Source organism: Chelmon rostratus, chromosome 17 (genome assembly GCF_017976325.1).
Source record: "Chelmon rostratus isolate fCheRos1 chromosome 17, fCheRos1.pri, whole genome shotgun sequence".
NCBI classification, from domain to species: Eukaryota; Metazoa; Chordata; class Actinopteri; order Chaetodontiformes; family Chaetodontidae; genus Chelmon; species Chelmon rostratus.
Window position 1 is genome coordinate 3,859,363 of NC_055674.1, and position 25,517 is coordinate 3,884,879.

Consider the following 25,517-nt stretch of genomic DNA (forward strand, 5'->3'; position numbering starts at 1 on the left):
CAAGCTTTTCTCACAAACCTTTTCTTTCCTTGCAACCATCTTCCATCTTCTCACCTCTGTATCTCCGCCTGCAGTCACTTCAGCCACTGAGGTGTGTGAATGAAACCTCCCTCTGCTTCCCTCAGTATCTGAGGAGAATACAGGTTTACGACGGGGAGGGGGCACACAGAATCTGAGGACCTCATTCCAAATTCTGAAGATGTCCTCTAGGGTGGAATAGGTGAGAGAGGGGAGAACATTTGCAGGTTAGAGAGGAAAAAGTTGCCTCCTTAAAGTGATGCCAACTTATTTCCTTGAAAAGTGAAAAAATGGCTGAAGGAGAGGAGGGAAAGGGCCGAAAGAAAACATTCAAATCTTCGATTTCTTTCCCTCCCCTCCCTCCTGCTTCCAGTGAATCATCTTTTTTTTTCCATAAGCTGTTTCGACTTCAGTGACCGGACTCATCCTCGCCTTTCCTCTGTAATGAATAAAAGGGACAAACTGTGAATAAAATCTCTTTCCTTTTGTACAATAGCGTCTCTGTTCAGTTGGCTCTGTGGGGCAGGGTTCGAGGGAGGAAACAGGTCTGGTGAAACTATTAGCAAAATCCCTCGTAGATACACATCTAGTGACATCTAGTGGAGCTTCTTTGCACCTGCATGTACAAACACGACCCTGCAGGTGATGCCAATCCATTCAGATCAGCTTTAACTTTGTACAGCTGAAAAAAACAGTAAATAAATGGCAGCTTATATTATAGCAGCTGACTTTCTCTGGTTATAAATGAATGCTGGCTACTTTTATTTAGACTAGTTTTCGTGAATAATCAACTGTTGCATAAGCAGACACACGACGTGATCACTATTATAAATATATCATGAACGTCAACTGCAAACAGAGCATACTAAACATTTCAAAAGACAAGTGCCAAGAAAGACAAAAAAAACAGGATGATTTAATATATTATGGTTTATTACTCATCACAAATGTCATTTTCATCAATTAAATACATCAGTTGAAGATCTGCAGGAATGAATTCAATTAGCTATGATTTTATTTCACTTCCGCCAGAGAGAGTGACATGTAAACTTAAAAACACAAAAGACGTAACGGCAACGGGGAGAAAAACAGCTGAAACTTGAAATATTTGCATCAGTGGGGTCATTCCCAATCAAATGTAATCAAGAACGGTGTTTTCAGGATCAATGCAGAAATGCTCAAAGGACCTGTAGAAATGGATTCCTTGATTCGTTCTCAGTATTGCAGAGGTAAGTGTTGATTCCACAGGGGGATATCACAAGGTAACAAGAAGTTAGTTTGATCACGACATCTTTAGCCCTCTGAACAGAGAAATTACATTATCACCAAGACATGAGCTGCAAGGACGTATTGCTCATAAAATGTTGTGGCCCACAGGCCTGAAAGTGTGCTCAGAAGACCTACTGAAGCACAAATTTCATTTTTCCATGGCACCGATCCGCTCGCCGTGATCAGTGCTGCTATCACCACACACTATCAACAGTCATGATGGAGGATGGTTTGCATAGATGTGTTCAGTTTCTCCTCAGTAACACTACACTAATCTGTGCCTATAAATGCACTGGTGTCAAAACAGAGGAGGGAGGGAGTGTGTGATCATTATATGTTCAAATGGCAGCCATGTAAAGACCTGAAATAAGTGAAAAACAGTGAATATGAGGACATGTTGGCTATAATTACACGAAGTCCCTCTAATCCTTAACTACAAAAACAGTACAGTTAAAGAGCATCTATGTTTTTTGCCATCAAATGGTTTTTACACTAACTACCTGGCACTACTCATCATATACTGATGGGGTTCAGTGCAGTTTAATGTATGCATAAATATTTTACAGTACAGAACACTGAGTGTAAATAGGTTAGGGAGTTAGTCCATAAGTCTTTATGAATGTTACAACACAACTTGGTGAGACAGACACACTTAAGATCTCGAATTAAAGAACTATTCAAAGCTCATAAATCACCTCATAGTATATTATACAGTACGATTAAGACCTTCAACTCCCAAAACGTCTGTCTGAGTCACTCATCTCACTGTTTGTTCTGTCGGAGGCCCATTTTTCCACTCAAGTCTGTTTAATACTGCACTTCAGTAAACTGGAGACTCGTGAACCTAGAGTTGACTGAACTAACAATGACAGTAAACTTAAATAATAGCAAAGACATGCATCGAGTTTTTTGTGTCAAAGCGGAGGACTTAGCGTGCAAAGAAAAAAAAAAAAAAGAAATTAAAAATAAACACTAAAATGATCCCCCTGCAACTACACTGAGTGTAGTCAGCCATCGTTCCAGTCAACCAGGTGTCACATAGAAAAATAGTCAGATCCAAAATAATAATAATTATAATAATAATTCATAATATACTATATTTGATTAAATTAACCACTTTGTACATAAATACATCAGAGACCGAAGGTCAAAGATCAGAGGTTAATGCTACATTGGCACACCTGGCACCTCCAGTCAAGTGGCTTCCTATAGGTCCTCAAGGCCCAGATTTCAAACCATGAAACCGGCCTGTTGAGACTCTGGTTTTCTACTTCACTACACTATCGGAGTGGTCAACTTCAGTGGTGCTTTGTGACAAAATCACAAGTGCAAAAATCATCCTTCATTCTCTTAAGATACTTGAAATCACATTCTAATGGGCTAATGAACGCAAGTCCTCACCCACACTGAAATTTGGCTAAATAAAATACATGTGTTGGATTTTGTTTGTCAAAAGCAAAATACTAATTTTACAGATGGACATTTGGTCTGCAGGGCTTGTGCACGGTCACTGCTGGGTTTTTCACATGGCCCGTTTATCAATAATGCTGTGCCTGACTTCTGCAAAAATCAGCCTCAGACACATAAAATTTTAATTGAGGCCTGAAAACAATAAAAGCTCCCAGTGTGTCAAACGCACACAAACGAACCAGACACCATGCACCACTGCATGGTGTCTGGTTGGATTTTTCATTTTCTCCCTCTCTTCATCTGTGGATATCCCTCGATCTTCCTCTTCAGATTAATTCCAATGACAGAGGAATTAGGAGAAAACCACACACACGATTCAATGTTGGCTTGACTGGAGGAAAAAAAAAAAAAAGGCAGGCAGACTGAAAACAGGGAGAGCACACACAGAACAGGAACACATTTCACTACACTACTAAGGCACACACTCACTCACAACATTTAACATGACAATAAATACATCCTCAACAACATTACTAGCATTTCTGCCTTCAGTGCCTGCGTTTGAGATGACTTTGAAGGGTTTTCTTTTCTTTTTGTTCCAGGCATCCAGATAACCTGTCCACAGATGAGAAATGATGCGGCATGTGGAGTGCTAACAGGCTCCTATGTACTGTAGGTAGACCTTTTATTTACATACTCTATGGCACCATCGCTGTTTCTGCACACCTTCAGTTCAACAATCCCTTGAGTCGATGTTTCTCTAACCGCTGCCATCAATCTGATTAAAATAATTTTTTTAAAAAGCAACAAAAAAAAAAGAATTAAAAAAACTAAAAGAGATAATGACTGTGATCTTCTGAAAAAGTATTCAGATTCACGGTCCATGCTCCAGTTGAAAAAGGAAATCTGTCCCATCTTACTAGAAAAAGAAAGCATTGAGTGAGGGGCAAGAAGCCCCCCTCGAGGTGCTATTAAAACCAAGATCCAGTTTTCTCCACCATGGTCGTGAGGCTACATAAAGTCTTCAACATGATGCGGTATACAGGAAGCCATCCCATTTTTTTTTTATTTTTTTTTTTATTACTCACTCTCCGTTTCTGGGGGTCTTTTGTTCCCCTGACCTCTTTTTTTGTTAAGCGTCCCTTTTCATTATCCTGGAATGACAGGGTGGCAAACTAGGCCGAATCTCTCGCTGCTGTAGCTCCGTTTTTGTCCTCAGCTTCTCCTCCCCCTTTGTCCTTTTTCTTCCCCCCTTTCTTCTTCTCTTTTTCTAGCCTCTCTTTCTCCTTCCTGAGCCTCTCTTTTTCAGCCTTTTCCTTTTCTTTCTTTTCCTTCAGTTTTTTCTTCTCATCTTCCTTTTCCTTCTTCTTGTCTTCTTTGCTCCTCTTCTTCTTCCTTCCCTCTTCCTCTCCCGTTGTGGCATCAGCTGCTGGTGCCGGTTCTTTTTTGGAATCTGGACATGGCGGCAGAGGGGCATTGTTGGCAGTAGGAGAGGGGATAGTGGGAGTAATTTGCTCAGAGACAATCTTAGGGGAGGGGGCTAGAGTGGTGGGTGGTGGTGCTGTGCTTTGTGTTGGGGCCGAAGCAGCAGGCTGGCCCTGTGCTGAGGTGCCTTCTGAGGTCTGAGCAGACCCACATGATGAGCCAGGTGCACTCCCAACTAAGGGACTTTGAATGTGGGGTGCTGGTGCCCTCTGACCTGCCCCTGGAGGAATGGGTGGCTTATGGCTGGGGCCTCGTCCCGGGCTTGATATTCCTGCAGGTGGGGACTGAGGCAGCAGGCCCTCCATTCCTGACAGCCCCGAGAAGGAGCCCTTCTTGGTTTGGGAGTGGAAAGGAGCCTTGGACTTGCGGAAGCCAGGGAGTGAGAGGAGGCTGGAGGAAGCCCTGAGGGGTCCTGGGGGAGGGATCGGGCTTCCCAGGAAAGAGAAGCTGCCACCGGAGCTGATGGCAGTGGCACGGCGCTTGTGCTCGAAGATGGCCCTCGTGCCATGGAGGCGGCGGCCTGGCTGGTGCGTCAGCTCCCCTCTGGACTCCCTCCACTTCCTCACCTGGATGCTGCACTCCCTCTCTATGAGCGCCTCCGTCACCGGGAGCGTGATAATCTGGACGACACATCAGACAAGGGCGAGACAGACAGAGGAAGTGAAGATAACTCGACTGGGCACTACAGGACAAAGTGACTCATAACTCGTGTCACTGAGTAAAAACAGAAGCAGGTTTTCTTGGTGTACATGGTCTATGAAGCCAAAAGAAACAGACCCACCTCCTGTACCAATATGTCCTCTCTGATAGTGTCAGGTGAGATGCTCCTTAGACGCTCCATGGTTTCATACATGCCCTGTAGTTCCCGAAGTTTATCAACAGAGCCAAGCATCTGTTTCAGTAGCACCAGGCCCACACGAAACACAATCTTCACCCCTACAGCCAGAGACTTAAGTCAGGTTCCTGTCAAACTACAGAGCTACAGTAAAACTGAATTCTTGAAACTGCTGCAAACTTTTCTAATCAAACAAGTCTAAAACTTTACGGTGGGAAAAGCAGTGATCCAATTTCTTCTTGGATCAGTATAAATCATCACCTACTAGAGATATAATATGATAAATGTAGGTAAATGGCTGAACCGTGTGGATTTGAATGGTACCTTCACAGAAGAACATGTCCCATACACGCAGCACACTGGCCCATGGTAAAGTGCGTGAGAAGATGCACATGAACCACTCAGTCATGTAGAGAATCGGGTCAATCTTGAACTTCTTAAGATGACGGTATGCCATCGGACACGTACGCCGCAACAGGGAGAAGAAGATCTCGCCATCCAGCTGGATTGCTTCCTAAAAATCAGAAATGGTGAGTCAATAAAACTGAGAAAACTGGCATGAAGGTCTGGCATAAACAGACATGAGTGAGTTCATTCACTCACCAGTCCAGCGCTGTAGTAGCCAGGAAGGTACTTCTCGCATATCTGGACGAGGCACCAAAAAGCTTGCTGTGAAACAGAGCCCAAAATATAACAGTTAAGCTTGGCGATCAACTGCATATGAAGTTGAAATGTTATTACAAAGCAGAGAGCTGATAGACGCTTTCAACAAGTCCCATTTTTGTTTCCTGCTTCTTTTTGGGGCTCTTTTAGAAACAGAACAATCTGCACCGTATTAATGAACTAAATCTTCTCACTATTCCTTCTTCCCGTATTTGCTGTGTATAAATGATGATAAGGCTGTGTTGTGATGCAGTGATATGCAAAATAATTGCATATATGGCCTCCACGTCCAAAACGGTTGTACTTGAAACTGTGACAACACTTTCAGTAGTAAAGACACGTTTGCTGCTAACAGTCCTCAACTACAGCAACTGTCCTAGTGTCTTAAAAAACAACACATACTGCTACTGAGTGTCACTACATCACAATATAACATCCTCACACAGACACCCGTCAGCCTACACCCATTTATATAAAGGACTGAATGAACTCAGGTTTCAAACTCTTGGAATACAGATTAGAAAGTCGGCCTTGGCGTTTACCGAGCAATGCACCTGTAACTTGACTCCTCTCTGTATCGCACACGTTTGATATTTGCAGAGCACCTTGTCAATAGTTCCGTCTGCTGTCTGCTACCATTTTAAATTTAGTGAGCAACCCCGATGAAATAAGAAACAAAAAAAGTTGTGTTTCAGTTTTGTTTCACTTTCTTTTTCTTACGAGCTCTCTCTTGATTAATGTACTGGGCAGGGAGGCATAAACCAAATCAAGCTGATCAAGCTTTATCACTAAAAAAAAGCGCATCTTGCGATGTGCTAGATAGCTTATTGTAGTACCACTGGTGTAGCATCAAGTTGGAAAATCTTTCATCTCAAAGGGCATTTTACCTACGACACACTCTTATTCGGTGCGTGTTAGTGATTGGAGGCATTTTATGATCAAGTAACACTGAAGTAAATTATAAGGTACTGATTAAGGTCATATTTTTCCCTTCATTCGAGTCCATTTGGTGGTAACAGAACCAGGTGAGAACCTTGACCCGATTGGCTCTGCCCTCACCTCAGCAGGCATATGCATGAGCAGCACTGCAGCCACTGGAGCCTGGGCCTGGCAGTAGCCCTCATCAGGCCGGTAGATGGTGTAGGCCTTCAGGATCCGGTACAGATCCTGTTGCCTGCAGGGACAAACACAATTATCCAGCAGCCAAATCCACAAACATACTTGACCAGTTTATGCACAATACAAATCTGGAATCTGGTGAAAAAATCCATATACAGACAAATGCCTTTGAAAACATTTTAGAAAAAAAAAATCAACTCAATCACTTATCTTCCTCATTTTCAACATCCTCTATTGGTATAATTTTCTGTATGACATTGTTGTATTTTGAACTATTAATGGTTCTGATACTATTGATATATTTACTCTCTTCTAATTCACATATTTCTTGGTGCCAGCACAGTTTCCCCACTGGAATCATGTATACTTACTGACAGATACATGCACATCGGTACACTTGCCAGGCTGTTACAAATCAACTTTTGTCACTGACCTGATAAAGATCTGTCCAGGATCAAAACACTGTGTCTACATAAAATTTGAGGACTACAGTCAGCATGCAGGTTGGACTCTGGTCAATCATGTGTGTTTACTCTGATGTAAAACAGACTGAGGGCATGTGCGTGATTTGTTACCCATGGCCACCACGAGCAGCAAACATTTCATGGAAGGGGAACTGTCTGTGGAGGTCCTTCTCTATGATGTCCAGCCATTTAGCTTCTCCCTGCTCTCTCTCCAGCTCCTGCAGTTACAAAAAAAAGTTTTAGAAATATTCTCAGCAACTCAAGAAGTCATTTCTAAATTATCCAACAAAGTGGATCAAACTGCAAAGGCCTGTATGAAACCACATTTGTAAGACTCCCTCAGACAACGCAAACAATATTAAGCATGCTGCTGGGACCCAGGCCCAGCTGAGGCCAGACCCCCCTGCAGTGTGGAGTCTGAGGCAGGGCCCTGACAGGCAGGATTACCACCCCTGATAAGAGGCTTACAGCTTGCAAGGTCTGCGCTTGCGCCCTTTTGGCACCCCTGGATCTGAAATTACCCTACTCAGACACAACTTCTCATTACAATGGTCCTCACTTGGAGCAAGGAGCAAGTTACTAAATCAAAATACTGAAGCTTCTTCTCTGTTCTTAAATATTCTCAACTCAGCTACAACCAACTCTAGAGAGAGAGAGAGAGAGAGAGAAAGAAAGAGAGAGAGCGTGAGAGAGAGAATTAGAGTCGTTTAGCAAGCGATTTAGCAATTACAGCAGATTTGAAGAAAGAAAGATCTAACCACATTTTAACCTTTCCATGTCAGTGCATTTGTAGAAGACAAAAAAAGCATTTTCAGGACAATGAGGACTTAAAAAAGTTGCCTCTGGTTTTTGTGGATTTAGGGACATTAGTGTTGTTGACAACATGGTAACACTTTTAGATGTTGTGTGAAGTAATGTCTACCTCCTGAAGATCTGTGTGGCTGCAAATAAGAATGTTAGCAAATACTGGCTTCAGAGAACCCCTCCCAACTATGGCCGATCTCATAACAAAGATGATGCAGCTCATCGTCCTCACGGATCCAGAGGGTGGAAGGTCAGAGGGTGTTGCATGTTGTACAGATCGTAAAGCCTTGTGAAAACAATTGTGGTTTGTGATTCTGAGCTACATGATGAAGTTAAAAAACAAAACAAAAAACAAATATGGTCACAGCTATACCTCAAATTTTCCAGGGTTGGCTTCTAGGAGCTCTTGGCTGTTGGACAGCATCTGCCAAGCTTTGGATCTGAGAGAAGACGGAATCCCCTTCCTGCAGCGCAATTTCACCTGTAATGCAGAACAGACACACAGGGCGTTAGCTATGCATAATGTCAAGCATACCCAGTCAAAGTATAGCTAAAACACATCTCACTGGCCTTACCTTCTGGAAGCGATGTTTGATCCACTTATCCCAGTTGTAGAACATGTCAAGCCATTTTACCTCCCTCTGTCGGGCAACTTCAACTCGAACTTCCTTTTCACTGCAACAGTGAGTAATGTAAAATCCATCATTTGCAAAACTAGAAGTACTCAAGTTCTTCTTCTAAATATTGCCCCCAGATATGTTTGTTTTTATGTATGAGACTTGTAACTCTAACCTAATGGCACAAATGAATTACCTCAGTTTCTCTTCACATTACACTGATTTTCTCAGATACAGGAAAGCTTTATCATTGACCAGAATGCACTGCCCCTACTGATGGCAAATCATTAACATTTTAATTATTCAACAGTGGAAGAGGAATTAGCTTGTCAGAAAAAGTAGAAGCAAATCTGACAAAAAAAAAGAGAGGAAGAGAGCAGATGGGTGTGAGAGGTGATACCACAGACACACAGTCAGTACATACTGAGTCACAAAAACGCTCTCAGCATTATCTGAGTCAGACCAAAGGGAGATAAAGGATGGACGGATATGTTTAGAGCAGCAGAGAAGGCGAGGAGGACAGGAAGGAGAGGGTGAGACTGAGAAGAGGAGAAGATCTCTTTGAGGCAGATGGACATCAGAATGACAGAGAGGTCCAGGGAAGGAAAAGTGGCTGATTGAAAGGAAGATAGCCAACCAGGATTGCAGCATTTATCTGCGTAAACCAATTGTGTGGCCATAATCTAATGATGTCTCATAATGCAAATAGTGGAAACTTAGCATTAAAAAAAAGACAGAAAAAAAGGAGAAGTGTCTTTTTTCCCCTCCTGCAAACAGCCACACCGAATGTGTCTCTGACTTCAGAATATCTTGGACCTATCTGTTAGACATAATGCAATCACACAGTGGAAATCGGATATACTGCATCATACTATTTTGGACAGGGGCACAGAGGGTGAGTCATTAGTAAATGTCCTAATACCTACCTGCTTTCACTGTACTGATTACCACCTAGGAAGCCATATTTATCAGTGCGTCTGACAGCCAGGCCATTGATCTCTGAGTCTGAGCCCACAGAGCTGCCATCCTCTCCCAGCCCAGATAGAGACTCCAACGTCCCCGACATTAGGCTGGCTGACTCTAGGTAGCTGAGGGTGTCAGGGGCCGGCCGGGGGTTGGGGTTGGGCAGATGGAGAGCAGAGGCTGGCTCATGAATCAGTGGGACAGTAGGGCTAGGGTGTTCCGCTCTGGTGGGGGTGCTGGGCAGTTCTGCTTTTCTTGCTTCACTGGGAGTGTCAGGCTTTGGGGAGAGAGGAGGAGGCTCACTTTGAGGGTTTTGTGCTTCTTGAAGTGGCTGAGGTTTCTCCTCTTCAGCTGTTGCTGATGCTGCTGTATCAGTGGATGCCGAAGGAGCAGACATGGGATTGGATGTTGCAGCGGCTTGGGGCTGGCCCGCTGTAAATTGACCATCATACATGACAGGATTTGGATTGTGGGTGACATGCACATTAGGGTAGAGATTAGGTCCAGAATTTAGCTCAGGAGAGGGGGATGCTAGCTGAACTTCACTCTGAGCAGCTGGCTCACTTGACAGTGGTGGGGTCTCTGTTTCAGAACTCTGGAGTCCTGCTGGGTCACCGGTCATTGTCTCCTGTTTAATAACATGAGCTCCAGTCTCTGCATCTTTCCCAACTGAATCCTCTCCCTCTGGAGCAGGCTCGTGTACCAGTAATGTGAGTGGGGTCTCAGCAGTGTGTTTAGGAGGACTTGAGGGTGAGTGGGGAGTCAAGGGTGAAGCCCCTGACTGTGCTGGAGGAGAGTTTGCAGTCAAAGCTTTATCATTGTAGAGGGAAGACTTGGGTATGGGTTTCTCCCTGACAGACTCTGGAGGAGGGATGTTGGGAGCAGGGGGCGCCGATGAGGACGGAGGGATGGTTGGAGCTGTATGAGGATCACCCAGTGCAGGTGGTGATGGGGATAAGGTGGAGAGTTCAGCCATGGTTCTATTCTGATCTCTCCTTTAAAAAAAAAGAAGAAAAAAAAGAGAAAAGGACGGAGATGAGATTCCTTTTGCCAAACAGGAGCAATCAGCTCAATAATAACTGTTAATAAAACCTGCAGCTGTTTGGACCATAAACAATTTCTTCAACATATAATTAGAGAAGCAAATCTTCTGAGCAACAAACCGTGACACCATCAACTTTACAAGTAAACGCTTCACATAAAAGATGAGCAAAGTGTCTATGATAAACAAAGCAAGCAATTTTCTATGAAGTATAAGCACAGAGTTCCTCTGAGAACTGGACCAACGAAGCAGCCAAATAAGGGGACTATATATTGAAATCATGGAAATTCTTCGGAGACTCTATGCAGACATACACAGCCACATGCAGTTTTTACAACCAAACCACTTTCAAACTTAATTGATTTTACTTGTAACTTCAAACATGACATTTTGATATATTGTTTTTCTTTATAGCAATCAATGTGGCAAAACATACTTCTATTACAACACAGAAGCCTGTATTATAGAGTAAAAAGACTTTACGGTTGTATATATGCGCAATTCAGTAACTTTGAATCAAAAAAGCACATAGAACCATTCCAGTCTGCCCTCAGCAGCCATCACACGACAAATGAATAAAAATAAACATAGCGCTACGCCAGCTATGGTCTATACAGTGACCGAAAACATGCCTGATGACAGAGCAGCATTAGAGGTTTCCCCTGCAGATGTACCAGTGCACTGGCACGTAACGTTATAAACAAAGCGCCCCCGACAACCATAGTGATCCAGTACTTTGCTGACGAAGCTGGTTCATAACTGTCGTGGTGGTTCCAAACAGCTATCGGTTACATGCTAGCAGCTAATAACATCAGCCACTTTCTTGCCATATCCTCTCTAGAGGCCTCTCTCGAAGCGACTCAACTTCCCGATTCAGCATACAAGAGCAATGGTTTACTAACAGCTAATAGTCAACACCCTCCCTGGCTGCCAGGCCCTGGCCGAACAGCGTCCACGGCCTTGTCCACCCCGTTGCCCCGGTCAACAACAACTTCAACTCCGCTGTTCAACTCACCCACGACCGGCGTGTCACTATGATGCGTCCGCCTGGACAGCCAGGGGGTTCCTATCCGCACGTCTCCCCGCCACAGCTCCGGTTCCGCAACTTCCTGCGTAAAATGAAAACACGAAAAACCGAGACCGGGACAGGAACCGCTGGACTGTGTGATGACTTGGAAGAGCAAACGTCCTGGAATCGGCGAGCTAGCGAACTAGCTATATTACCAGCTAGCTACGTTAGCCTATTTTAGCCAAATGTAAGTCTTAGCAGTTGCTAGCGTCGATAGTGTTCTGTTTCTGTTAGCTTAGCTAGCTAGCTGAATGTTTCGGTTGCATCGGTTAGACATGCGGACATGCAGCGGCCATTCTCACCAAATTCAAGCAACCTTCTGAGTAACAGTTTTCATTCTGAAACAAAAAGTACTTTTCTTTGTTTAATTTTTATCCAAGCACCGCAGCAGGGGTACATCCAACACCCGCTGCCTGCATTTCCTACTGACAGATGCGTGCGTGTTCTCGCCAGTGTTGTCGGGCACCCGCACGCACCCGCACAGGAGCCTCCCTTCCACAGCAGAAACATGCTGTTGTACACTAACAATGCATTATACATTATACATTCATTCTTCTTGGCATTATTTCCCCCCTCAGATTTGAGGTAATTTTACCACAATCGCACACATTGTTTGTAGTGTCTCTAGAAGGCCAAACCAAAGACCAAAGGTGCTTATTTGTAGAGCACCCTGAAGATCATTTTTCATACAAAGACGTTATGTTTAGTCACCACCCTAAATAAACACAATGTAATAATAAAAACGTCGAAACATTATTCACTTCGATGTTTTTCACTTTTTGACATGTTTTCGTTACACCAGTAGATGGCGCAATCTCCTTTATTACAAATGCTTTATATTATTGTGATGACTTCGCCAACGTAGATCCGGTAACCACTACCACACACACATTCCCACTCACTTCCCATATAATCACACTGAGACATGTTTGCAGGTGTGGATCAGACCAAACATCTCTCTCTCTCTCTCTCTCTCTCTCTCTCTCTCTCTCTCTTTATATATATATATATATATATGTGTGTGTGTGTGTGTGTGTGTGTCTGTGTGTGTATGTATATATATATATATAGGGTGCTCTATTAACAAGAACAATAAGGGAATAAGGGTGCAAATAAGAACAAACAGCGCAATAATTTACATCTGTGCGAACCACAAAAAGACTTTCAAAAATGTAAAAAAAGCTAAAAATAAAACTAAAAATAAAGAAAATAAGGTATCCTATGTGTAGTAGGTTTAAGAAAAAAATAAAATAAAATAAAATAAAATAAAATAATAATAATAATAATAATAATAATAATAATAATAATAATAATAATAATAATAATAATAATAATAATAATAATAGTAATGATAGATCATACTCAGTACAACTCTGTACAACATAGTGAAATTTGGGTAGCCACCGCGCAGCATCAGGGTACCAACTCCAGCTCTAAGCTAGTGCCTAAGTCCAGGGGACTGACAGAGGAATTGACCTAACACACTTGTTTTGATGGTGGGGAAACTGGAGCCCCTGGAGAAAACCCATGCGAGCAATGGGGAGAACATGCAAACTCCACACATGCAAAACTCCAATCAGGAATCTAACCCAGGGCCTTCTAGCTGTGTATACACACACACACGCACACACATATATATTTATATGTGTGTGTGTGTATGCAAATTTTGTTGACATGTCCATGCTCAATGACAATAAAGGCAATCTTATATATCATATATATAAATACATACACACACACACATATATATATATTCTTATTATGGCATGCAGTATTCACCAGTTTTATGCTGTAGGCCTATGTTAGACAAATCAAATAATTTTGCTTTGTTTGGGGAGAGCCTAAGAGGCATTGTGTTTTGTTTGGGGAGAATACCATCTCATACTAGCAGGCATATAAATGTTATGAGGATAACCATGGAAAACCACAGTAATGGAGAGACACCCAGGCATGCTGGAATGTTGTCAAGCTATTCTGAAAGGGAACTCCCATTTACCAAGTCTTAGTCATACAAATAAATACTATCCAGCTGGTTGTCATAGAGTCTGAAGACAAGTTTCCACAAGAGTGCAGAGAGGGGCAGCACTCAACACTATGGGTAAACAAAGTTTATTGTCTCCATGGAAATCCAGCGGTGGAGAACTCCCACCAGCCACGTGTGTGTAGTAACCATATCAACGTGCATGTGCACACTGAAACAAAATCAGTGATTTAAGATGACATGAGTCCAGTTTCCAGGCTGTACAATCGTTCATATGACGTACACTGCACTTCATAATAAAATCCATAAATGAGATCAGTTATGAAAAGAAAAACTCTCTTTTCCCTGTAATGTGAATCAAGTGCAATATCACAACAAGCAAGGCCATGTAGAATATATTAGATAATCTTTATTTAAAATTACAAAAAATTAACTGTACACAATACATTTTATAAAAGTATTCTTTAAATTATGCAACATAATACACTGGTATATACATTTCTAAATTACGGATCCATGTCCAAATTCTGTACATGTAGTGAATGCCTGTAAGTTGTGTTTACATTTGTCATAACTGGCATAATTGCATTGTAATTATTGAAATACAACAGCACAGTCTCTGTAGAAGAAACGATTTCTTGTACCAACCAAATCCCAAAGAACTGAATCCAGTGGAATCCAATAAATCATGACTTGTTTAACAAGGCTGCTAACGTATGTGCATCATCTGAACAAGTGCTTTCATTGTGTATATTACACAGATATGACACTGAACTAAATTGTTCTTCCATCAAAGTAACTATTATTTGCTTACATTTGATTTATATTAATAATAACTAATAGCAGGTTGCTCCTTTACAGGCATATATCTGGAGTCCTGCATGTCTAGCAGCTTCTGATGCGTGTTGTGGCAGTTGAGGTCACATTAAGAGTCTTTGGGGTTATCCAAAGGGAAACTGTTGATCCATTTCTGTGTGCGGGAAAGACACTGATCCCATTCGTACAGAGGCCGGTACTGAAAGTGACGCAGGGCTTTGTCTGTGCAGACAGTGAAGGAGGTACAAGCCACGGCCAAGGTGTAACGGTTCAGCAACGGTGTGAAGTTGTACACGGGGCTCAGTATCCAGCGGAGCAGGTCATTGAGCATGGCCAGGAACCAGAGGAGCAGCAAGGGAATGCGGACCCTTCGGAAGTTAAATGCGGAGAGGAGCACCATGTTGAAATCCTCGTAGCTCTTATAGGGCGAGTCATCATAGCAGAAGAAAGCTTCACCTCCCACAGTCTGCGGGCGCTCCCTCAGGGCTCGGGATGCAAGCACGTGCATCCAGGCCACGTTGCCTAGAAACACAAACAAGTAGTTGAATACCAGACTGAAGGAGGAAAGAGGCACTCTAAACATTTACCAGAGCAGAACTAGACTAGCAGTAAAATGCACTCGAGGGCCAAAAGAAAATCTATTTTCTTTTCTTTATTCGCGAATAATTCCTATCTAAATTATTGACGAATGAACACGTCCCTGGTACATGTTCATTTTTTAAAATATTGTCAGATTATGTCATCAACCCAAACTATGTTGACTTGTAACCATATAAAACAATCCGCTGCTGTCCAACCCGTCCATTGTGTGCAAATACAACACTTGAGTAAATGTGCTTAGTTGCTTCATCCCTCTGTCCACATTACACTGACATCACCGCCACGTCAGCTGAACGCAGGCTGCAATTTTGAAATGACTCAGCATGTCTTATGTACTAATAGTGAAATTGTATTCTCAACTGTTCCTGTCAGGTTCAAGCTGCAGTTCCTTTCTGTGGTAAGTCTAGAGTTGAAAGGGATCCTCCAGTTCTGTAACATCCGCATCTGTGTGACAAACACACTCATGCTCAGATACAAGACTGATTTAGCCCCAAGCAACAGCTGATACCATGACCAAATATCCTTTCAGCACTGAAACCAACGTGTTGGGGCTGATTGTAAAATGTCGTCATCACATCTGGTGGGAGGTTTATTGTCTGATGTGTTCATACTGCTGCTCCTTGAAGATCAACGCTGGCTGATACTGTTTACATGGTATCATTATCACAATCAAGAAATCTAGATTGGAGTTTCCTTACTGCTCACGTTTATCATGATGTTACAGATCTTCTGCTTTTCACCCAGCAGTTGGTGAGAAGTCAGCTTGGACTGACCGCACTGTAGACACTATCAATTACAAAGGCAGTTTCTGTGAAATGCAGAGGAACTGCTATGGGGTGACAGCTATACTTCTGCTTTTAGACCTGATGTGAACACGAGCCCTAATGCTTGGCTTTCATCGGGTTCTCTTTTGCAGTTTGGTTTACTCGCCTGTGCTTTCAGAGCTAAAAATAGAGCAGAGGTTGTTCAGGATTCTCGAGCTAAATTAGGGAACTCTGACGTGTCCTTAAATTTGTGGTTATGACTCACTAAAACAGTAATTTTACCTGCATAGACCCGTCCATGTTCAGAGTTTTCTGGAATACCCCCGATGATCAGGCCTCCCCTTTGCACGCCCTGCTTGTAGAAATCCCGAATGAGCTCATGTCCCTCACCATAGATCCCTGTCGGCCTCAGAGAGCATGTGTGCAGACACTTTCCACCTTTCACCTAGGCAGGAGACAAAAGCAGGATTCGGTGTTAGGAATCAGAGAGGAGGCATATGGAAATGAAAAACATTTACTCAGAGAGGACAAAGGGCAGGTTTCTGTGGCCCCGCAGCCAGACCACGGGGGATGATCTAGAATTCTGTGGCAAAGTTGCACAAGAGATCCCCTGATCATGTTTTTCCAAGCCAGAATCCAAGCAAGCACACAGTCACAAAACATTTACAGTTTTCTGTTTTTGTTGCCCATAGAAAGGAAAAATACCGATTAAACCAAGGAGACTGTCGTGTGTGTCCTTGCATTATTATATTATCATCTCTCTTCATTAAAAATCCAATATCAAGTTGCAGGAATAAGAGAACAATTTGTACCAATCCTGGTCCAATGTTCAACCTACACAAGTCTGATGTGGAAGCCTCCAGCGCACCTACACTGAGAACTGACCTTCAGCAAAATATAAGACATCTTGTGTCCAGCAGTTAAACTTAAGCATTTATAGATAAAGGAATTGTAAATGCATTTGAAGGAGACAAAATTATTATTCAAAGTAGAGTATTTTCCATCAAACTTTAAGATAAGGTTAAGACAATAGAGTTTAGAATCTGATTACCGATATCAGCATTATAGTACTCAGAAATAATCAGTATTAAAACACTAATACACATATCTGGTGGCCAATAAATATTTTTTCTATTCTGCATCTGCAGCTTTTATGAACTGCATCACGCAAGAATTGCATCATTATGGTTTTATGATTCGTATTCCAACACAGCTGTTTACTTTTATAGCTTTCCCAGTGTGTCTGTAAACTGTACTCAACAGTTAAAAAGGTGCTTTTAATAAACCTGCCTCGCTGTGATCATGTGATCGCTCTTCACAATGTGAAAGTACAGTAAGCAAATGGGAGCTTGCAGAATTGGAAAACACCACAAACCTTGGTGCCATTTGCTTCGAGCACAATTTGCTCTGCCTTTGCCTTGCTCTTAGGATAGGCCATCGAGTGTTTCACAGGGTAAGGTGTGTCTTCATTGCCCCTGGAGAGAAAAAGGCAAACAGTCAGAGGAGTACTCAGGGGAAAGTTAGCAGTTTTTGCTTGACCTTGCCACATGTATGAGAGGAATGTGTTCGAATGCGGCCAAAGGGAAAACTGTTGCTCAGAGAGGAAACTTCCAAAAAGAGAGGGAGAAGGACATGGAGAGTTTAAAAGGAAAAAAACGATTAAACCAAGGAGGAGTGTGTCCTTGCATTCTTTTGCAGCTTTCATCCCAACTTGTTTACATTTGAAGTGCTCGGGCCGAGACGTTCTTTCCAACAAGAGCATGCAAAGTTGTACTGTGAATCAATCTCTGAGCGCAGAGAGAATGCCAAATATTTTTTCTGAGGTACAGCTGTACAGAAAAGGTGCAAACAAAGACACATCTGGAAGAATGTCGTCATTCCTGCTCGTGGTAGGGGGACGCTGGAAGTCTGCAGTATGTTTTTATCTCCAGCTTTTGGCATTTAAGATGCACTTTTACCTGCTGTAAAAGGATCATACAACTGTTTATGCATATTATAATCCAGTTACTTATAATTATAATTTTGAAATAAAAAAAAGCATTCAAGTAGAAAGCACTCACAGAACGCATACCTAAAAGGACAAAGAGGATTAGTTTAATGGTGTCATGAATAGTTTTTAGTTCTGAATGTATTCAGTATTCGTATATTGATTTTAGACATTCTCTTCTTTCCTGACAGCGCAGTGACGTATGGCAAGAATATAGAAACTATGGGAACTATAGGAGACAAAAAAACTGACCTGGCATTTGAGAGTTATACTGACAGGGTGTGCAAGAAAAGCCAGCAGCGTCTCTTATGTCTCAGGGAACACTCCAGGTTGTTCCAGGTTGACAGCAACCCTGAATACCATGTTTTATTGGTCTTTTATTGACTCTGTGCTCACTTGTGCTCTATTTTATCTGCTGTTATCAATCTGTCAAGGTCGAACACAAAAATGTGCTCCATAAGTACCCTTTTTTGTTGTAAGTACATAAGGTGTTTGATGTCCGCACCAAAATAACTGGCGCCGCACAGGAAACTCAGGACTGCAGGATCTTTACAGTTATATAAGAAAGCAGAGTCTTTCCTGTCTGATGGTTGCCATCACTTACATCAGCTTCAGTTTCTGCCATCTGGTGCCCTCCTCAGACTTCCACTAGCTAAAACCAGTAGATTCAAACCCTCTGCCATCGCCATACCAGGAAAACCTACTTTACAAGACGTTTTAACTCATCCTTTTCATTCGGCTTGTATGCAGTTGTTGAGTCACTGAACTAGCAAACAGAAAAATTAGATAAATAGGAGCATCGCCTTTTTGATGGAAGGAAAACTTTAAAATTGTATTGTTGATTAACTTGTTAGCATAATAAATGTGATGTGTACATGTAGAAAAAGTTTTGCCACACATCTCAAACAAACCTATAAATAGTGTCACACCACTCCTTTTAAGCATTACTAAATAAACAATGCAAGGCGGTGTGTGATCATGCAGCTCTGACTCACATCACTCTGTTTGCCAACTGCCACCTGGTTTTTATCCTAGTGCGACTGTTTGTTACGGTTTTCGTGCATCCTTGCACCAAAATATTCCTCCATCACTCAGGTAAGAACAACGCGCTCTCTTGAATGATGCAGGCATCCCCAGAGAGAGTCAGCATTTGTAACTGTAAATTTTGCACATGAGTGTTATACAACAAAGCTTATTCATGCTTAGTAAGTGACAGAGCTGCAGGACAACTTTTACATAATGTCAATAATGACGATAACTGGTTGCGCATGCGAGTTAAAGCTACAGACATCTCTCTATAGCTCCAGACATGATGCAGTGTTGTCACGTCAGTGTGGCAGAAAGATAAAGAGTGAGTCTGAATGTGGGCAATGGCTCCTGTTCAATGTGTTTTTTTCACTGCAGATTCTTTTTACCAAAAGACTTTTAAACCCCCTTGATTAGACCACTAGCTACTGGATACTCCACCCGTTCATATCTTTTCTGTACAGGCCTGGTGTTTTTCATGTTGGTGCATTCAACAGAAGAAAAGAGAACAGATGCAAGATAGTGACCTCAGTCACGTAGCTGAAGAGCCAAAGCATTTCTCAGAATAGGAGCGCAACAATGTGTGCTCAGCGAGGAAAACACTTGGATTCGACAATGAGTCACTTGGTCAGCAGAATAAAGTAAACACAGAATAACATTTTCCAAGCTTCACCTGATAAAAGGGTCTCCACTGATGTTGGGGCCGATCACTTCCATGCTGCTGGTGTAGACCAGGGACTGGATGCCACACTCCACACAGGCATTGATCACATTCTCCGTTCCTGAGAAGAGAGAATACGTTGGCATTTAAGAGATGAAGAATGCTGGCGCTGGATAGATCAGACCAAACTCTATTGGGTAACATAAGTGTCTCAGTCCTCCAAAGCCACATAGCTGCTTTCGACACAGTTGGATTTCTTCAGTGTGTCCGCAGAGTTGAGATAGACAAATCTGAAAGTTTTAAACGGTCTTTTGTAACTGAATTTCAGAGTCAAAATGAAAGGAAGGCATTGTAACAAAGTATGAAGGATTAAAGTCCATCGCAATTTGATGCTTAAAAGGGAGGATAAACAGGAAATTAACACCAAAGAGGCATGAGACCCATATGTGTCCTGTTTAGCAGAGAGGAAGAAAACATGTTTGTCGGAAACCTAATCTCTTATTTCAGCAACAGTGGACGTGCAGTGGAAAGAAATATGGTCATTGCAAAGTGGAGGAAGTAAGACCACGTATTCCTGTCTCTAATGCCTGAAGTCAATCTTTGGGTCATAGAGGACTAGAGGACAAAGTTACAGCTGGTCCAGTCTGGCACAGGATGAAAAGAAGTCCTGATACCAGTGGGCTGGAATCTGCTTCATGAATGATAATTCATGCTTTGTGCTTTCGCTTGCTATTTTAACCACACAGTGCCGGTGAGAAAACAGATGATGCCTCAGATTTTGAGAGCTTCAAACAGACAGAAACAAACATCCACACTTGTGTAGAAAATCTGCATAAAAAAAACAGATTATACAAATACAAAATAATATAAATATGGTAATAATGGCTTGACTTACTACTATAAAATAGAAAAATGATGTATGGCTTTGTCTGACATCTATCAGATTCATGTTTATCCTTTAAAATAGTAAGATAACTCTCAGAGAGGACATAAAAATGTAGCTAAACAAACAAGATAAAGAGCCTGCAGCCATGCTCTGCTACGCTCTCAGCAGTGCTTTAAGCTAAGTGTTAGCAAAATCACACATCATTTGCAGACCATGAATGTCTGTACCGAATTTCATGGCAATCCATCAAGCAGCTGTTCTGATACTCAAGTCTGGATGACGGACGGACACTGCCGTGCCTCCAGCTGTTCACGACCTGCAGACACCCGTCGAGTGTCGAGCCTGAAGATCTGAGGCTGCACGCGGGCTCAGAGGGGGTTAAAATCTCTGGTATGCACTCAAGCTGAAGGCCAGAAAACACAAAGCTTTGAACGTCATCAGTAAAATACGTTTTAACTGGAAACCAGTGTTTGCATACTTTGTAACTGTAACTTTGTAACTTGTCCTCAACTCTTACACTGACTTAACTGTCTCCACTGGCAATTCTCATTAATTCTATGAAGACGAGTGAGACTTTGTCTCTCAGACTGAAGACGAGGGAGTTAACAGTAAGACACATGAAATAAAAGCATGAAAACCCTTTGAGACCAAAGAGGAGACAAAATCAAATGCTTGTAATATTTCTCAGCTAGAGGAATCTGGACTGAACCGCCCTCTTCGGCTGAGTGCAGCAGAAGCTAGAATCAACTCTCTGCCTCGGTTCCACTGCCTTACACATGTGGACAAACCTTAACTCTGTGGAGGTTTGATCACATTTGATGCACTGAAACAGCAAAACATGACATCTAATTTAACCGAGGACGTTCTGGCACTTCAAAACATTTCTAACATTAACAACCAGACCGATACGAGCAATTTATTCAATTCAAGCAACTGTGAGAGGTCTGCTGCTTTGTTAGGACAGACTATTTGAAGCCTACAGCTGACTCAACTAACACAGGACAAAAGTGTCTTTTGTCTATTTTCTGAATGACTGCAGACTATCCCAGGCCAGACTTTGACCTTTGCCTCACCACAACCCATGAATATAAACCCAGACAGACAATGAATGACAGACTGTTTTCATCGCTTTCTCTATTCATGTGAAAACTATCCTCAGTCTGGATTAGATTAGCTTTAATTTAAATCAGTTAAATGCACATTTTTAGTTTCATGCTGCTATCAACAAGACCAAAAACTGGCACATACAGCTCACGACCAGAGATCCATATTTCTCCTATTGTCGACAAATCCCATTAATATACCAAAACTAACAATGAACTGATCCCACCAGCGAGCTATGTTTGCAAACCCTGATGTATCTTATTCCACTGTGCCATATTTAGTCTCCATTTGGTTGGCATCCAGACATTATTCCGGCCAGCTCACATAAAGCTGACTGTATTTAGTCATAGTTACAGCTGCAGTGAGTGGCAGAACTATTACTGCCATGTTCCAGAAAAGGGAGGGAAGTGTGGTGGGTCCGTGAGAAAACTCCTGGCTCACATCCAAGATAAGGACAGTGCTGACTTTTTGTGCAACAACTGCATATGTCTGATACATCATTTCTGTTCTTTTTTTGGTGTATACATTAGAGTTGAATTCTTGTCAGGCTGAAAAAAGCCTCTCAGACAGCATTATTACAATCATGTGACACTTAGAGTCAGCACTGAAACCTAAACTAATAGGGTTAAGCAGTTAAGAGGAGGATGACCAACCATGTTTCTTCAGTGGTAGGAGTATTGAAACCTCTGTCACACCAGAAATGTGCAACATGACTGGCTAATAATTGCTGACATGGGAACAACCTTCAGCATAATTAACTAAAGTCGCCATTTTTTTTAAACCGAGGGTGAACACAGGTCCTTGAAAATCATCCAGAGCAGGAGAAGGAGTGGGTTTCCTGTTTTGTGGTTTCCCACAGTAAAACATTCAGAAAAGTGAATCACTCATTGAAATTTCCGCTCCCATCCCTTTTCCTTAGTAGTAGATCTTGATCACCACTCCCTTGATGTCTAACCTGTGACGTTGACAGAGTAGATGAGGGTCTCTGGGACTCTGTGCCAAACGTCCACCAAGCTGGCTGTATGGACGACGACATCGGCCCCACGGCAGGCCTCCAGCACGCTGCTGTAGTCCGTGATGTCCCCCTGGATGACCACCACCTTTGTCTGCTCTGAGAGAGACAGAAACAGGAAGACAGAGTGAAAAGCATGTTGCACGATATGCAATTCTGAACAGGTCTGTTTTCTTAAGAGCTGTACAAAGGTATGCAACAATGCAATAAAGGGGGAGGGGAAGAAGAACAGGTTCACTTTGATTTCCAAAGCATTACAAAACTCCATTTTGGATTCACAACACACATGCTTCACCAACAATACATATAGTACATTTTGTGCATTATGATAATATACATTTACTGGAACTTCAACTGCGAGCAATTGAAGATTAAAAACAGAGAAAAGCAGCTAATTAAAAACCACAGTGTTGGCATGAAGTCATCACACAGAACTATTCCTCACACTAAACAAATTCTGTGTGACTTCATATTGTTTTTCATTTAGGCAACAGTGTTTAGTGTCGTGATCGTTTATAAAGGTCTTACACCTGTGGTTTATCTTAGCTCCCATGAACTCTCCTTGACATGCTGATAGATAAGCAGAGAAGCCAGAGTCCTGCGGCTGACATGGAAAAGGACTGGACTTTTGAACACTGAGTTGAGATACTGCTGCAATTCAGACACTCCTTCTGGAGTTTGCGTTCCACTCTGTAATTTTAGTAATTACACAGATGTTTAATTAAAGATGTTGTCACTAACTCAAATCATCTTAAACGCCAACCAGATGAAACCGCACACACAAGTCAACAGCTCACTTTCCTCTGCCTCCGAGGCCTACAATGGGTGTTACTGTGGCTGATATCTCGTGTTGCTGTTAGCTGATCTCTCAGGGGCCCAAACTGTCCGGCATCAACAGCAGGCCTCAGTTCAGTCAGACAATAAATGATGAAAGCTGGACAAAGCCATTTCCGCTGTGGGATAGAGGGTAGTTCCCGACACCAATGAGAGAAAAGCTTACTGTTGTTGAACGCAACATGCTGTATATAATGTAACCTAAAACCCTGCTTGGCTTAATTAGTATGTTTTCTGCCACTAAGTAGAGGCATGTCAGAAACACATAACATGGGAACCACCTCAGGTCAGAACTCCTGGTTCAGACCTAACCCTTGTTCTCGTGTCAAATTATACCGTGACAGGTTATATCTTTATCCTGGAACAGGATAGGCAGGGAAGCTGGAAATCCTGGCTGCACAGCTGTCATCTCTGCAGACTGACCCAGTGACCATACAGCATGCGAGGGAAATAAATGTGAGACTGTGTTGCTGTTTTTTCCAGCTGTACGAAATGCATCATACACCGTATGATATACAGCAGCAAAGTCTTGTGTCCTAAAGAGAAATATTGCAGTTATACCTGAGAAGTCTGAAGAAGACTGAAGGGAGAAACCCTGCACGTAGCAATGAGGAAAACACTGACGTTACACCACAAACATGCAGGGAGCAAAGTTTCATAAAGCATCTCGACTACCAGGAACCAGTCAGGCTTTTAAAAAGCAGAGGATCTTTAATGAAATTTCAAAATTCTTCTATCATAAAGGCTGGAATTAAATTAAAGCAGGAGCTCCTCAGTAATGCCGAATTAAACAAAGACTCATATAACCATAGAAACGTCTCAGTTCTTGTCTGAAAACAGTGTCTATCTTAGCCGATATGAGATTAAACTTTAAATGCGCAGAAAACTAGCACAAACCGCCGGCGTCTGCTCGTCTTACCTGTGCTGAGCTCACTTAAACTTGAGTCTGTATGTTTGTCAAACACACGGACCTCAACCAGTTTGTCCTCCTTCTCCAGCAAAAGCCTCAGCAGGTGCCTGCCGAGAAAACCGGAACCTCCGGTGATGACATAAACGAGACCCTGCTGGTTTTCACTCATTCTGTGATGCTGTGGTCCCGCTGAGTCTGCTGAACTTACGGTCATGAACCCGCCACTTGTCCTGGTGAACACTGAACGCCGCACTGCGAGAGCAGGCATTAAGAAGGGCAGGCCTTTTTTTTTTTTTTTTTTTTTTTTTTTTTGTCAATCTTTATTGATACAACTAGAGCAGGTAAAGACAAACTCCTGAGTAGACGTGTTACCCCGATTCCCAAAAAGCTGGAACGCTGTAAAACACCAACAAAGCAGAATGTGATCATTCATTTTTGACATATACTCATTTTAGATAAGATAAGACAAGATAAGACAAGATAAGATAAGATAAGATAAGATAAGATAAGATAAGATAAGATAAGATAAGATAAGATAAGATAAGACTATTTATCCCACGACAGGTAAATTAAATTGTTACATGCAGCAAACAATAAAAGACAGACACAGGAAGATCAAACAAGTAAATAAAAAAGGTATACAGAATAAACAATAGAAAATCAGCTCTGTATATGTACATTATACACAACAGTATGAGAATCCTGCTGCCACAAGAGCATAAATAAATAATAAATAATATATGTTGCCTTCAGATAGTCGGATAATAAATACAGTGTTAATACTATTGCACAGTAGAAGAAAATATACAAAACAGCAAAAGAAAGTGAGCAATATTGCACAATAAAACAGTACAAAGACAATATAATATTTTAGTTCATCAGCTTCAGTGATTTTTGTAAACATATGTTTATTATGGATTTGATGCAGCAACATGTTTAAAACAAGTTGGGGCAGGAGCAACAAAAGACTGGGAAAGTTGTGGAATGCTCCAAAAACACCTGTTTGGAACATTCCACAGGTAAACAGGTTGATTGGTAACAGGTGATAGTATCATGATGGTTTTCAGCACATCCTCAATAGAGTTCCTACCCTCTGGAAAATTTCCTGTGTGGTTCCAGTGCCAAAGACTGTGCATGCCAGGGAGCCCAACCACTTCAGGCCTGTAGCCTTAACTTCC

At 42.1% G+C, this 25,517-nt stretch overlaps 2 protein-coding genes across 2 annotated transcripts; both read right to left on the reverse strand.

The window, feature by feature from the left end:
- Window positions 1–936: 936 nt before the first annotated feature.
- LOC121620977 (TBC1 domain family member 10B-like) lies at window positions 937–12,175 on the reverse strand. The gene is made up of 10 exons (XM_041957253.1): window positions 11,705–12,175; window positions 9,611–10,642; window positions 8,643–8,742; window positions 8,441–8,548; window positions 7,375–7,481; window positions 6,740–6,854; window positions 5,621–5,686; window positions 5,342–5,531; window positions 4,964–5,118; window positions 937–4,802 (listed from the first exon to the last, which is right to left on the reverse strand). Exons 2-10 carry the CDS (start codon window positions 10,621–10,623, stop codon window positions 3,873–3,875), a joined length of 2,784 nt encoding a protein of 927 aa, XP_041813187.1. The 5' UTR covers window positions 10,624–10,642; window positions 11,705–12,175; the 3' UTR covers window positions 937–3,872.
- Window positions 12,176–14,134: 1,959 nt separating this feature from the next.
- Window positions 14,135–24,567, reverse strand: hsd3b7 (hydroxy-delta-5-steroid dehydrogenase, 3 beta- and steroid delta-isomerase). Its single transcript, XM_041956983.1, has 6 exons — window positions 24,349–24,567; window positions 22,539–22,694; window positions 19,606–19,714; window positions 17,295–17,394; window positions 16,202–16,364; window positions 14,135–15,077 (listed from the first exon to the last, which is right to left on the reverse strand). The coding sequence occupies exons 1-6, from the start codon at window positions 24,551–24,553 to the stop codon at window positions 14,665–14,667; spliced, it is 1,146 nt and encodes a 381-aa protein (XP_041812917.1). The 5' UTR covers window positions 24,554–24,567; the 3' UTR covers window positions 14,135–14,664.
- Window positions 24,568–25,517: the final 950 nt, after the last annotated feature.